The sequence below is a fragment of the Herpailurus yagouaroundi genome, unplaced genomic scaffold, assembly GCF_014898765.1.
Source record: "Herpailurus yagouaroundi ecotype Mexico unplaced genomic scaffold, PumYag 162, whole genome shotgun sequence".
NCBI lineage: Eukaryota > Metazoa > Chordata > Mammalia > Carnivora > Felidae > Herpailurus > Herpailurus yagouaroundi.
This window is the reverse complement of record NW_024412403.1, coordinates 67,755,076-67,771,612: the sequence shown is the minus strand read 5'-3', so window position 1 is coordinate 67,771,612 and position 16,537 is coordinate 67,755,076. Positions and strand designations below refer to the sequence as shown.

The 16,537-nt window shown below is 33.1% G+C and overlaps 1 protein-coding gene across 10 annotated transcripts in view; it reads right to left on the bottom strand.

Moving 5' to 3' along the window:
• Positions 1 to 16,537, bottom strand: part of STXBP5L (syntaxin binding protein 5L) — a 361,520-nt gene that overhangs the window by 86,372 nt on the left and 258,611 nt on the right. For 6 of the 10 annotated variants that reach the window (XM_040484630.1, XM_040484628.1, XM_040484626.1 and 3 more), the window contains exon 20: positions 15,774 to 15,845. The exons of 2 other annotated variants lie outside the window; for them this stretch is intronic. In XM_040484630.1, the coding sequence (XP_040340564.1) occupies positions 15,774 to 15,845 (72 nt within the window). Of the gene's footprint in view, positions 1 to 15,773; positions 15,846 to 15,931; positions 15,938 to 16,537 lie in introns of all 10 variants that reach the window. 2 more of the 10 variants (XM_040484632.1, XM_040484636.1) reach the window with 1 other exon arrangement.

The window sequence follows — 16,537 nt, the reverse complement described above, 5'->3', positions numbered from 1 at the left end:
TGAGCCACTCAGACGCCCCTATCCAGTACCTGGTATTTCAAAAATAAATAAATTTCTCAATTGTTTCCTTTTATTATATAGAAAGATGATTGATTTTGTATACTGTGTACTCTTTGATGTTGCTAAGTTCACATATTGTTTTGTATTTTTTTTTTTTTTGTAGATTCCTTTGGGTGTCCTAATACACCACAATATCACTGGCAAATAAAGTGAGTTTTAATATTTTCTTGCTAAACCCTAGGCATATTATTTTTATATTGCTTTTGCCCTTACTAAGTCTTCAAGTACAATGTTAAACAAAGGTGATGAGAGTGTATATCATTGGCTTGTTACCAATTTTAGTGGAAAAACATCCAATATTCCACAATTAAGTGTGATGTTATTTGTAGGTTTTTATAGATTGGCTTTATTCATTTGAGGAAATATTCTATTCCTAGTTTTCTGGTGATTATTCTAAAGAAGTGTTAGTTTATGATTTTTTTGCATGTATTGAGATGATCATATAATTTTCTCCTTTATTATGTTAATGAGTTGTTTTGCATTGATTGGTTTTCAAATATTAAACTCTTATTCTTGGGATAAAACCACCATGGTTATATTTTATCTTTCTTACATATGTCTGTCTTCCATTTACTAATATTTCTGAATCTATGTTCGTAAGTGAGACTGGCCTGTACTTTACTTTAAGTTTGTCAAGTTTTTGGTTTCAGCATTTTGCTGTCCTCAGATAAGCAGTTGGGAAGATTTCACTCTTTTTTCTATTCCCCGAAATCATTTGCATAAGATTAGTGTTATTTATGTTTGATAGAATTAATCAGTGAAATTATTCAAAGCCTGTAGTTTTCTTTGTTGTGGTTATTTAATTTTGAATTCAAAAATTTTTTAAAGATAGGAGGCTATTTATATTTTCCAATGTGTTTGGTGTCAGTTTTTGTAATTTTTTTCTTTCAAGACATCTCTTGCTTTCATCTATACAATGTATAGGCATAACGTTGTTCATAGTTTTACTTTATTATTTTTAATTTCTGTAGAATCCATAGTGATGTTCCCTTTTTAATTTATCACATTGGTTATTTTTTTTCTTCTTGATCTATCTAACGAGGGTTTTACAGATTTAGTAAATTTTTTGAGGACACACCTTGTGGTTTTATTGATCTACTCTCTTGTTTGCCCTGTATTTCATTGATTTCTGTCTTTATTTCCTTCCTCTGTTTACTTTGTGTTACACTGTTCTTTTTTTTTTTTTTTGGTGTCTTAACAAAGTTTAGATTATTAATTTGATATTTTCTTTTCCAATATAAGCAATAATGTTCTAAATTTTTCCTTTAAGTACTACTTAAGTAACAGCTTACAAATTTTGATATTTTGTGTTTATACTTTCACTCAGTTCAAAAATATTTTAAAAATTTCCTGTGATTTGTTTTTTAAACCATGACACAGTCTTAATTTCAAAATGTTTGGGGATTTTAAGATATATTTCTGTTATTGATTTTAACTTAATTTCTCTTGTGATCAGAGAACATACTCTGCTTGATTTCAGTCCCCTATAATCCATTGTAACTTGTTTCCTGACTCAGTCTACATTTGTGAATGTTCCATTTCTACTTGAAAAAAATGCATATTTCCCTTTGTATGTGGTAGGTGGCTATTTTGGTCAGGACAATTTGGTTAAGAGGATTGCTTAATTTTTTTTCTTAATATACTTACCAATTTTTCTTTATTTGTTCTATCAATTAATGAGGAGAAATAATGAATCCCCAGCTATGATTGTATATTTGTCTCTTTCTTTCTTTCTTTTGTTTACTTTCTATACTTTGAATACCTCCTATTAGGTCTGTACTTGTATAGGATTATTAATATCTTTCTGATAAAGTGATTCTTTTATAATTTGGAACTGCCTCTCTCTCTTCTCTTAATGTCTACTTTATCTCATAATGTAGCCCCATCAGCTCTCTTGAGGTTAATATTGATAAATAATTTGATAAAATTATTTTTCACTTCTTTTATTTTTAATCATTTGTATGTTTTTGTAATTAAAGTGCATCTCTTATAAACAGCATATAGTTGGTTTTTTTTTTTCCATCTTGTTTCATAATTTCTGCCCTTTTCTTGGGTGTGTGTGTGTGTGTGTGTGTGTGTAATATTTGCTCCATTTACACTTACTGTAATATAATCCTTGTTAGAGTTAAGTTTACGTCTATCATTTTTTTTTCAGCATGTCCTTCTGTGCTTTTTTCCACTATTTCACTTTTCCGTCCTTTGAAAAAAATCAAATATTTTTTAGTATTCTATTTTATCTTCTCTTTGGCTACTTAGCTACACTTCTGTTTTATTTATTTATTTATTTATTTATTTTTTAGTGGTGGTTCTAGGGATTATAATATGCATCTATAATTCATCGCAATCTACTTTTAATTATTATTGCATAATTTCTCTTATGATGAAAGAAACATAACATGATTCTGTTTATGTCCCTCCCATCCTTTGTTACTATTGTCATTTATTTTTCTTCTACATTTTATAAACCCCATAATACAGTTAGTTTTTATTTTTATTTATTTATTTATTTATTTATTTATTTTACTTTTTTTTTTCAACTTTTATTTATTTTTGGGACAGAGAGAGACAGAGCATGAACGGGGGAGGGGCAGAGAGAGAGGGAGACACAGAATCAGAAACAGGCTCCAGGCTCTGAGCCATCAGCCCAGAGCCTGATGCGGGGCTCGAACCCATGGACCGCGAGATGGTGACCTGGCTGAAGTCAGACGCTTAACCGACTGTGCCACCCAGGCGCCCTACAGTTAGTTTTTAATTTAAAAATTAGATAAACTCCTAGGGATTTTAAGAAATGACAAAATAATCTTTTATATTTACCCACATATCTATTCTTCTAATGCTTTTCATTCTTACTGTATATCTAAATCTCCATCTGGTATTATTTCCCTCAGCTTAAAAACCTCCTATACTGGGGCACATGTGTGGCCCAGTCAGTTGAGCACCCAATTCTTTGGTTTCTGTTCAGGTCATGACCCCAGCAGGGTCATGGGATCAAATACCACAGTGAACTGCACACTAAACATGAAACCTGCTTAAGATTCTCTCTCCTTCTCTCTCTCTCTCTCTCTTTCTCCCCTCCCTCTGCCCCTCTCCAACCCCCCCTTGCTCTTTCTCTCTCTCAAATAAAAATTAAAAACAAAACCAAAAACAACCTTTACCGTATCTTGTAGTGCAAGTCTGCCCATGACAAATTTATTTACCGTTATTTTAAAATATTTTTGCTAGAGGGGTACCTGGGTGGCTCAGTTGGCTAAGCGTCTCTCTTTTTTTTAATGTTTATTTATTTTTGAGAGAGAGAGAGAGAGAGAGAGAGAGAGAGAGAGAGAGAGAAAGCATGAGTGGGGGAGGGGTGGCAGAGAAAGAGGAAGACACAGAATTCAAATAGGCTCTGGGGTCTGAGCTGTCAGCACAGAGCCCAATACTGGGCTCGAACTCATGAACCATGAGATCATGAGCAGAAGTTGGAAGCTTAACCGACTGAGCCACCTGGGCACCCCATAAGCATCTGACTCTTGATTTTGGCTCAGGTAATGATCTCACAGTTCATGAGATTCTTGGGATTCTTTGTCTCCCTCTCTCTGCTCATGTTTGCACATGTGCACTCTAAATGAACAAACAAATAAATAAATAAGACTTTTGATAGATGTACAATTCTAGTTTTTCCTACTCTTTGCAGTCCATGCATCTATAGAAGGCCCACTCCTTTCTGCACCTGTGCCCAGATCAGTCACTTGCACCAAGTATGGGAGCAGCTGCAGCTTTCTGCTCATCTATGAATGTCTCTTTCACTCTGGAATTCACTTAATCAAGCCTTCTTTGAATCTGCCACTTTTTAATATCCCCACAGAAAAGCATGATTTTAACTTTATCATTGTATTTATCACAGGGTTTTATTACTGTTGTGATCATTGTTGTTACTACAGGAATGAACTTTCATATCTCAACATCCTGTCTAGAAATGGAAAGCTCCTCTCTTGGTTTTATTTTATATCTTGGAAATACTGTGAAAGCTGGACTGAAGACATGGAAGACCAAGAGAATGGTAACTAGTCAAATTGATTAATCTATTCCTGATACTAGTAAGTATCCAATGAAGTACTCAGAGTACATTCCAGATAATTGTGCTTTTCCCAAAGATTATACTGAGATTTCCCAAAGAGATCTCCCAGAGATTAGGTGGAGAAAATTATGTCTGATAAATAGAGTAAAGCAAATTGACTAAACTTGGAAGATTTGTACAGTGATTCATTAGAAAATGCATAATAATAATATAAAAGGAAACATATAATAAATCCTGGTTGAGAACAGATACAGAAATTTTATGGTAAATAAACAACTGAATATCAGAAGACAAATCCCCTTTGGGGTACAGTGAATTATATCAACTTTTATTTAAAAATGTTAAGCATGTACAGTTGACCCTTGCACACAATAAGAGTATGAACTACATGAATCCACTAACACACAAATTTTTTTAATAAGTAAGTATAGTGCAATATAGTGTAGTATAATGTATTTTCTTTTCCTTATTTTCTTAATAACATTTTCTTTAGCATACTTTATTGTAAGAATACAGTATATGATACAAGTAACATACAAAATATGTGTTAACTGACTGTTATCCATAAGGCCTTTGGTCAGTAGTTGGCTCTTGGTAGTTAAATTCTGGGGGAATCAAAAGTTAAACATAGATTTTTGACTGCAGAAGAGGGTTGGTGCCTCTAACCCCACAGTGTTTAAGGGTCAAGTGTATACCTATAATGTATCTTAGTGTATAATATAATTAAGATAGTATTTGAAATAGCAACTTGTGAATGTTAAATAAAATATCGGTATTCTTTAAGAGACTAAGACACAAGTGTCTCCATACATATAAATAGTCTATACTTTGGGGGATTTTCTTACCAAATTATCACTTATCATATAAAATGCTCTGGTCTGAATTTTTTCCAATTTGATTGACATTTTGGTGAGATAATTTTTTTCTGTGGGATAGTATATTATAGGATATTTACCTACATTCTATTTACTAGATGCCAGTAGAGCACCCCTCTTCTACTTGTGAGGGCCAAAAATGTCTTCAGACATTGCTAAACGTCCCATCGGGGACAAAATCATTCTTGGTTGAGACCACTGCCATAAGTTATATTAGCTTGTTTTATTTGTTTGACTCACACTGAGATTACTCACTAAACTCTAGAAAACCCACACATATTACTAAGTAATAGCTCTCCTACTTTTTATTTCCTTGTGCATTTTGTTTAAATTCAAAGATGAAACTTTATATTTTACCCACTAATTACAGTTCAATGTAGTTGCTTTCTAGCACAAAGTTTTGAGGTAAAAAAATTTACACTCTAAGACTAATTTCAAAAAAAAAAAAATAAGTAAAATATAGACCTGAAAATCAGATATATAAAAAAACCATTTGTTTAACCAAATCATACTATTTTTCAATTTATTACTCTTATTATGTAGCTCTCTCCTTTTCTTTTATGTACCTATTACAGTAGAGAACACCTCCTATTAACTAATCTTTTACATCTGTTCTGATTCCCATCCCTTCTCCCCTTCTTAAGGATTTTGCTCCTTTAGTTACCCCCTCTGTCCCTTATCACCAGTCTCTCTTTCTCTATGGATCACTCTCTATTCACATTAACTTTAAAATATGTTCTTTATCTAAAATGGAAAGACAAAAAATTCCCCCTCTTGACACTTTATTCCAGTCAAGTTACTGACTTCTTTTTTCTACACTCCTTCATAACCAAACATCTTGAAAGAGTTATCTACTTGTTCTGTTTCCTCATTTGCCACTCTTCTCTCTAATATAATTTTGGTTTCTCTCCCAATACTTTTCACAAACTACTTTTTAAAGAATCACTAATAACCTTCACAGAGCAAGACACACTAGTCACTTCTCTGAGCTTATTTTACTTAATCCTATCTTTAGCATTTGACATGGCTGATCGCTTCTTGAAACATTCCCCTTTATTTTGGCTTCTGCAACAGTCTCCTCATTTTTTCTCTTTTCTCTGGCAAGTCCTCTGGGCCAGCTCTCCTCTTTGAAACGTAAATGTTGAAATTCCTAATGTCTCTATCCATAATCCTCCTCTTCCCTCCCTCTGTTTCCCCTTTCTCCCCTGTCTAGGTAATTTCATTTATTCCCATGTCATTACATATTATCTATATGCTAAAGACTCAACTAACAGCACTGATATTCAGATTTGTTTAGTTGTCCACGTGACATCTTCACTTGGATAAATGACAGACATACCAAATTCTAACATGTCTAAAACTGAAGTTTATTTTCCTTATTACCATGTCCTACTCCAACCCTACCACAATCAGTGACTCAAGCCTAAATCTGGAAAGAATTTTTGATTCCACTCTCTGATCTTCCACATTGAATATAATTAGTAGCTCTAATGTACTAATGATATTTGGACCTATCCTTTCTTCTACAATAACATTGTTAAAACCCTAGTCAAAGCCACCTTCAATTCTTGCGTGGAGTACACACTGGCCTCCTAACTGGTATAATGGCCATCTTTTCTTTTTCTTCTTCTTTTCTTTTCTTTGCTCTTCCCCCCCACCCCCATGATATTTTCTTCATGCAGCAGTGTGGATGATATTTTTAAGACATAAAAGCATATCATTCTCCTCCTTGAAATAAAATGAGATTTCTTATAATTGCCTCAGGACATGTATAATCTTATTCCTGCTCATCTAGACATCAAAATCTTAACTCATTTTCCCTCTCAGTCCTTTTCTATTGCACTCCCAGCCTCCTTGGCCTTCTTTTTATTTCTAGAAGATAGTTAAGTCCTTTACCTTTAGAACCTTCTGATAAGGCTATTCACTCTGCCTGGAATACACCATTTCCTGCCTCATGTGGCTAGTTTTTTCTTGAAAAAGCTTTATGAAGGTTTAATTTACATATTTATAAAGTATATGATTTGATAAATTTTGACATATGTATACACCTGTGAAACTATCTCCACGATCAAGATAATAAACATATCCCTCATGCACAAGAGTTTCTTTGTGTCTTTTTGTAACCCTCCTTCCAGCCCTTCCCATAAGTGCCCCTTCCTACCCCCAGGCAACCACTAATCTGCTTTCGGTCACTATGCATTAGTTTTCATTTCCTAGAATTTTATATGAATATACACCTTTTTTTGCCTGGATTCTTTTATTCAGTGTAATTATTTTGAGATTCATTGATGTTGCAACATTTATCAATAGTGCATACCTGGGGGGGGGGAAAAGAGACTCTTATCTATAATAGACTCTTATCTATAAAGATATAGACATAATAGACTCTTATCTATAAAGAACAAACTGAGAGTTGCTGGAGGGGAGGTGGGTGGGGGAATGGGTTAAGTGGGTGATGGCTATTAAGGAGGGCACTTGTGATGAGCACTGAGTGTTGTATGTAAATGATGAATCACTAAATTCTACTCCTGAAACTAATATTATACTATATGTTAACTAAAATTTAAATAAAAACTTGAAACATTAAAAAAAGGAAAAAAAAGTGCTTACCTTTTTATTGCTTAGTAAACCACTGAACAGATATAACAGAATTTGTTTATTGGAGAATTTAGTTGTTTCAGGTTTTGACTACTACAAATGTTTCAGTGTTTGATTGCTATGCATGTGTTTGTATTGATATAGGCTTTCTGCTTTCATTTGTCTAGCTTAAATAACGATATAAAATGACTAGATCATGTTATAAATGTATATTTAAATCTTTAATAACCTGCCAACTGATCATACCATTGTACATTCCTACCAGTAGGGTGGGAGAGTTTTGTTTCTTCCACATTCTTGCCAATACTTGGTGTGATCAACATTTTTGATTTTAGTCACTCTAACCGATGTACAATGATATGTCATTGTAGTTTTTTAAAATTAATTAATTAATTTTGAGAGAGACAGAGATATTGCAGGCTGGGGACCAGTAAAGAGAGAGGGAGAGAGAAAATCTGCGCTGCTGGTGCAGAGCCCCATGTGGAGCTAAAACTCACAAACCATAAGATCATGACCTGAGGCAAACTAAGAGTTGGACACATAACCAACTGAGCCACCAAGGCACCTCTCTCATTATAGTTTTAATTTGATTTTCCTAATGATGAATGTTGAGAATCTTTTCATATGCTTTTCTTTATTGTTTAATTCTTCAATTTATTGATTGATTGAATTATAATAAAGGACTATCATTATATTTCTGGAATATTCTCTATTTAATTATTTTTGATATTCAGCTGGATTTTATTTCCTAAAACTTTTCTTTTTTTGTGTATAATATTAGTTTCAGGAGTAAAATTTAGTGATTCATCACTTACATATAACACCCAGTGCTCATCGCAAGAGCCCTCCTTAATACTCATCACCCATTTAACCCATTCCCCTGCCTACCTCCCCTGCTGTAGTTCTCAGTTTGTTCTCTATAGCTAACAGTCTGTTTTCTGCTTTGCCCCTCTTTTTTCTTTTTCCCTCTACATTCATCTGTTTTCTTAAATTCCATGTGAGTGAAATCATATGGTATTTTTCTTTCTCTGTCTTACTTTGCTTGGCGTAATACTCTCTAGCTCCATCCACATTTTTGCAAATGACAAGATTTCATTGTTTTCAATGGCTGAGTAATATTCCATTGTGTGTGTGTATGTATGTGTATATATGTATGTATGTGTGCAGATATATATATATACACATATATGTATATGTGTGTGTGTGTGTGTGTGTGTGTGTATACACAACACATCTTCCTTATCCGTTAATTAGTTGATCAACATTTGGGCTGTTTCCATCATTTGGCCATTGTCATAATCATTACAGTTTTGATTTGTATTTACCTGATGATGAGTGTTGTTGAGTGTTTTTCATCTGTTAGTCATCTGTATGTCTTTTTAGGAAAAATACCTATTCATGTCTTCTGACCATTTTTTAAATGGATTATTTTTTGGGTGCTGAGTTTGATAAGTTCTTTATAGATTTTGGATACCAACCCTTTATCAGACATGTCATTTGCAAATATGTTCTCCCATTCCGAAGGTTGCCATTCAGTTTTGTTGATTGTTTCCTTCCCTGTTCATATGTTTATATGTTATCAGTATATCTTCCTTTGTGAACTACTTATTCAAATTTCTTGCCCATATTTTTATTGGGTTCTATGCTTTATTATAGTTTTTAGAATTTTAACAATCTATTCTACATACAAATCCCTTATAAGATCTACGCTTTGTAAATATTTTCTCCTAGTCCGTGGCTCAACTTTTCATTCTCATAACATTATCTTTTGAAGAGCAGAAATTTTTATTTTTGAAGAAGTCCAGTGTAGTCATATGTTCTAATATGAAGCATGTAATTTAAAAAACTTTTGCCTAACCCAGTATCATAAAAATCTCCTCTTTTCCTAGATTTATAAAAATTTTAGGTTTTATATTAAGGCTAATGATCTATTTATAAGTTAATTTTTTGAAAAAATTTGTTACAATGTATGGATCAAAGTTAACTTTTTTCAATTGTTTAAGTATCATTTGTAGGAAAAACAATCCTTTCTCTACTTAGTTGCCTTTGCACCTCTGTCAAAAATTAGTTGTCCAAATATATTTGTGGGTATATTTCTGAAGTCTCTATTAAGGTCCATTGATCTATTTGTGTTTGGACTGACATTAAACTGTTCAATAACACTAATTTTTTAAAAAGTCTTTAAATCAGGTAGTGTTGGTCTTCCAACATTTCTCTTTTTAAAAAAAAAAAAAAAAAAGCTCTTTTGGCTCTAAATCTTTTGCATTTCTGTGTGGACTCTAGAATCAGTTTGTCAGTTTCTATTAAAAGTCTGCTAGAGTTTTATTGGAATTGTATTGAATTACAAATCAATTTGGGGAGAAATGAGATCTTAACACTGAGTCTTGTGAAACATGAACATGGTGTAATTCTTCATTTTTGAAGGGTATTTTTTAACTTCTCTTAGCAATGTTTTCAGGTTTTCAATCTGGGTCTTTCACATCTGTTGTCTTATTTATGGCTGTTTCATATTTTTGATGCTATTATGAATGGTATTTTCAAATTTTAATTTCAGGTTGTTTGTTTTGGGTAGATAGAAATAAAATTGATTTCATACATTGACTTTGTGGCCTGTACTTTGTTAAACTCACTTATTAGTTCTAGTAGCTCTCTGTAGAATTCTTTAGATTTTTTTCTTTATGGATGATGATGTCATCTATGAAAAAAGATGATTTAACTTCTTTTCCAATTTAGATAACTTTTTTTCTTGCCTGACTACACTCACTAGAATCTCTAGTACAATGTTAACTAGAAGTGGATGTGAATTTGAAGTTTTTTCTAGTCTGGCTGCTGGGAATAGGCACTGTTTCCTTTAATCCCTTCAGATGGTTCTTTATGTATTCCTAGTTAGTTTCATCATAGTATGTGTTGATCAGTACTTTGGTGAGGAGGAAACTATAGATCTCTGGGATCTTCTTTGTGAACTGCAGTTGCTCTGGTTTTCCTGGTTTCTCATCTCCATCTCATTAACTTAGGGAGTCAACTGGGTTTCTCTAGGGTTTCCCCTCCTCTTTTGCTGCAGTCTGCAAACTCTCAGGTCAGGAACGTGTGTGGTTATAGGGTTCACTTCTTTTGTTTCCCATTTTCAGAGATTACTGTATTTCATTGCCTGATGTCCTGCATCTTAAAAAAAGCCATAGTTTCATTTATTATATCTGTTTTGTTTGTTTGTTTATTTTAGGCAAGACATTAATCTGGTCTGTATCTTGGTCTGAAGTGTAAGTCCAAGGCATTGTCTGTTTCATTCTTATCTGACACAATTTCACTTAAATATTTCCTCCTCAGATAGGCCCTTCTCTCATAACACTCTCAAAAATAGGTCCACCTTTTCCCCCTTATCTCACTTTTCTCCTTGATGGCTTTGCTTTTTTCAATTATAATAGTACATCTATGGATTCTTTACATGTTTTACATATATGCATTCCTTACATGTTTTCTATTCTAAACTGAGGAAAGAGTCCATAATTATTTCATTCATCACTGTATATCTTGTGCTTAGAAAAATGTTTGACACAAAAGATGCTTAATATTTTTTTGAATAAATGACCTCTTCCCATTTATTATTTACCATGATTTTTGCTCATTTTTGTTCATTGAGGCATTCTTTCCTTTCTTATTCTTTGTTTTACTTTTCCATTTTTTATATTCTCAAGTTCATTTTTATTTTACATTCATGTGCCTCTCTTTGCTAGTTCTCCTTTATTCTTCTTTCAATTTTTCCTTATGCTTCTATTTGTGTTCTCAGGATCTGTTATCATTCCCCACAATCTGAAAAAGCCATGCAGTGAGAGTGGGAAAGTATCTATAGATAGACTTGAGACTTTTTAAAGGATCTTCCATTGCATTACAAGAAGTTGATGCACAAGCAAGTTTGTCTGACAGTGTTCTACCTTAAGCCTATTCCTCAACTCCTTTGGTTTAAACAGCATACTATTATTTTCTAACTAGCAAAATTTCTGTCATTTTCACAAGTAGAAGGAGCACTAGTTGACCAGGCAGCTGACTGGACTATGACTATGGTCATTCCATAGACCAGTTGTTATACTGGAAAAGATATTTAACCTCTCTGAGGCTTGGTTTCATCTTTTATTAAAATAATAATGTCTACTATTTATAGAGTACTTTTACAAACATTAACCAAGAAAAGTTCCATAAGTCTTTAAGGGAGTTAAGGGATTATAATTTTTACTTGATATTAGAGAAAAAAGAAACTCAGAGAAGTTAAATGACTAGCCACAGATTACCGATATAATGAGTACTTCTTAAGTAGAAAAGGTAGAACTTGATATAAACCTCTGACTGCTATGCCTGCTGCTCTTTGCAAATCATTTTATTGGTTCCACAAATCATAATCTGTCAAATACAAAGATTTCTTTTGAGCCATAGAGTTTTGTTATTCTATGATGTGAAAGATTTGCAGATGGAATAAAGATTTAGGGTAGGCAGTTCCTTGGAACCTAAACTATCTTACAAAATGATCAGTGAAAGAGCCCAGGAAAAGATTGGTATTTAAGTGTTTCTCCAGAAATATAAGTATAAAGTTCAAAACAGAATGTGTGTCACTTTGAGATGTAATAAAATATAATATGTAATCATGATATAATATAAAAGATAAAAACTGGATTTCAGAGAGCACCATGTCTAATCTCCTCAATTGTGAAAAATAATTTTAAATTGTTTTGTTTTTGAATATATTATTTCATTGATTGTGGGTAAAAACTGGGTAAAAAAGTGGTTTCTGATTATAGTATAATGGGATTGATTTCCAATGACCCTGAAACTTTGAGACACTTAGAGACACTGAATAATACAATGGAAATCATATGAAGTCTGTTTTGCATCAGATAGGCCTAATTCCCACTCATTGTAACTTTGAGAAACTAATTTAATATCCTTTGTCTTCATTTTTTTTCATCTATAGAGGAATCTACAGATAAATATCTATCTGCCATAAAGGGTTACAATGACCATTAAATAATATAACACTGAGTCAAACTGCCGAGCACAATCCCAGAATAGAATAGACACTCAGTGGAAGTGGATTAAGTTTCCCCAAGTAGGAACAATGCAGATATGCTTTCCTGAAAGCTAGGAAATAATTCATGAAAGGCCAAATAGTCTCTATTATAATAAAATGGAACTACAGAAACATAACCAGGTTTTATGATCCAATAAATTAAAAGCAAGTTTTCATAAAATTTATTTTTAAAAGCATATTCCAGGATATACCTTCAAGTCATTAATCAGTCCCGTATGATGTTGATTATCAAGAGAAGACTTTAAAGAAATTTGATTTCAAATTCCATGGCTTGTCTGAATTTCTAGGGAGCTCACTGGTGGAGACATGGAAGATCTCTTAATGGCCTCCTAAGGACTTGATTTTACTTCTGTCTTGACACTTCAGATCTTTGTTTAGAAAAAACTATTTGTTTTGCAAAATTCCAGTGAACCCAATAACTGCAGAAGCTATTTCTGTTCTCCCTTGTCAAATCTGAAAAATCCCTTGGCTGTTCATATGAGCAGAAAGAGCCTGCTGTCATGCTCTATCTTACCACCATCATCACAAATATACCTAGCATATTTGTGCTAGGTATAGAGGGTATAAAGAATTTTAGATATACTCTTCACATTCTTCCCATGCATTTGGAAAGGTAGAGCACATGCATAAAAATAAATAAAATACAAATGAATCTACACCAACTACCAACTGGTTCACGTTCTACCATGTCTACTATAGACACTGTAGGCATTTAAATGAATTGGCATAACAGGGCTCTGATGGCAGGAGGAAAAGTTTACAATAGGAAGTGAAATTTGAGCAGGGTGTGTTCAGAGGGGGGATAATATGCATAAATTATAAGGATAGCAAGATAAATACCCTTGGCTTAAGGGGAGTGTTTTTATAGAAGAGTAGTAGAAATTTCATTTGAAAATATAGATAGGAATTATATTTTAGAGTACCCTGAATGAAGATTTAAAATCTTTGCTTTTTAAATCTGAAGGCTGTATAAGAGTATTGAAGGGTCAGAATAAGTGAGCATGTCTCTGAACTTCATTAACTGTTATACTGTGGTTGATACTGTAGAATCATGATTAAGAGCCTTCTCCTGCTTCTTATCCTCAGCATAAAATTTCTCTTTTTACTATAAAAGCATTGCATTTTTATTAGAGAAATGTCAGAAAATACATTAAAACTAAAAGAAGAGATGTGTAAAAGCCACAGTCTCATGTTTAGAAACTTTTTTGATCCATATAGATGGATACATTCTCTGTCTCTCTGTCTCTGTCTCTGTCTCTGTCTCTCTCTCTCTCTCTCTCACACACACACACACACACACACACACACATACACACACACACACAGTCTTGGGGGAATCCAACCCTGAGAAGGCTAAACTGGGATTCAGAAGCTCCAGTATGTGTGTTAAACCACGTGGAGACTATTTACAGGAAAAGTTTTGGCTGAAACATTTTATGTGGAAGCGAGTGGGTGTGAAAGAATAGTATTAGGGTAGGAGTCAGCTAATTTTTTATATAAAGAGCAAGATAGTAGATATTTTGAGTATCATGGGCCATGTTTTCTGCTGCAACTGCTCAACTCTGCCATTGTAGTATGGATGCAGCCATAGATAATATGTAAATTATGAGTTTGACTGCATTCCAATAAAGCTTTATTTTGGGGAAATGAAATTTTACATAATTTTCAGGTGTCAAGAAATATTATAATACCTAATTGGTTTCTGTTTTAGGAGCAGCAGAAGCCAACATAGATATCAGTGTTCTATCATAAGTCACCAGGAGAAAAGACAGTGAAAAGCAACCAAAAAGGGGGTGTTCTACTAGAATAGAAAACTAGAGAATACCTATGATGAAAAATAAATCACCCTATGGGCATTCCCAGAAAAATTTTAAGGATTTAATAGGAATTGGCATCCTTTAGCTAGAGGAAGACAATGTTTTAGGTTATTATTAATGATGTGATCCGATTAATCATCTACAAACTGGTGAGGCGAGGTCTGAAGAAATTCAAAATACAAACAATATGTGTGTGTATACATGTATATGCCTATTTTATACAAACATGAAGCCATCATATATATTGTAAGCAACCTTCTTTTTTTTTAATATGAAATTTATTGTCAAATTGGTTTCCATACAACACCCAGTACTCATCCCAACAGGTGCCCTCCTCAATCCCCATCCCCCCCCCCCCCCCATCAACCCTCAGTTTGTTCTCAGCTTTTAAGAGACTCTTATGGTTTGGCTCCCTCCCTTGCTAACTTTTTTTTTTTTTCCCCTTCCCTCCCCCATGGTCTTCTGTTAAGTTTCTCAGGATCTACATAAGAGTGAAAACATATTGTATCTGTCTTTCTCTGTATGACTTACTTCACGTAGCATAACACTCTCCAGTTCCTTCTTTTTTAACATAACACTGATCAATATGTTGTAAACCTCTTCTTGTCGATGAATGTTAGCCCATAATATCACTAATAATATCTGCACCTCCAATCATACCTTCATTCTCCATTCTTTCTGAACTAGTTTTTAGAATTACTTACTCCATCATCTTCAAATCTGCATTTTCTACCATGGTAAATGTTAATATAATTGGATTTTTAGTTTGTGACCTTAATTTCCCAACTTCACAGTGTGTTTGTGTTTTCTATTTAGAAAAAAGCAACAGAAACTAGGAAAATTAGCTAAGTCTAAGAAATCCAACTACTTAGGAAAATACTGTAGTCCTTGTTATAATACTTTTTAAAAATGAGCAATGGCATAAGGTTTTCCAAACAAAGTATTCAATTATTATTGATACTGGCATTGTCAGGTTTACTATTTATAAGGGCACCATGGCTCTTCCTCCTCAAAACAAAAGACAGTGACTCTGGAACTAACAGAATATGGTCTGCATGGTTTGTAATAAACACTGAAATAATGGGTGTGAATAAATGGATAAATGATATTAGCTATTTGAAGTATTTATATAATTATTAAAATTATCAGGTTGCACTTCCATAACAAAACAAAAATTTGCATGCATGCTGAATGTGTTTTAAAAAACACATTACTAAGCATAGATGTATGGGTTTAAATCAGGCATTAAAACTTAGAAAAGCTATTTGCCTAACCTTTATAGAACTTACTCTGATAGGAAGTACGGATCCGTTTCGTTAAATCAGGATAAAAGTTAGACAGGCCACGCATGCAAAAGTTGTCTTTGGAACATGCCAGAACATCAGCATCAGCAGCAGGCAGGGGAAAGAGAGAAAAATAGTCTAAAGTGAAAGGAAGTGATTCATACCAGAATCTAGAACAGCCAAGATGAAGAAATTGCAGCAAGTTTAGGTAACCAAATTAGAAAGGAGATATTAAAAAAAATAAATCAATTAGAAAGTAAGAGGTGATAGATGAATGATGACAGTGCTATAGTAATTTTATTTAATCAAATATAAGAGTAGATGTCATATTTGTCATATGATTTTTATGTAGTAAACGTATTTCACATGTAAATAATACTTATGTTACCTCATAGAAATCAAAATGGTTGTCTTCAATCCTCAGTATTAAAAAGACAGTTTAGGGATTTTAGTCTTTGGTATTTTATTTTTATAATATAAAATGAGTATTCATTGTAGTCATTTTATACACTAAATATGAACAAAGTTTATGACTTCATCACAGTTTTTCCAGATTTTAAAGTCATCAAAATTCTAAGCTCTAATCATAATTGAGTCTCAATAAATTTAAATTAAGTAACAGTTATATTGTTTGTCACAATATACACCTTGTCATACCATTGTATAAACTGAGTAAGTAACTTAGATACTGGCATAGGATCCAGTTTTTCAAATTCAATTTGTGCTTTCAGTATGCAAGTATTGCCTCTTATACCCTAATATTTTCCTAC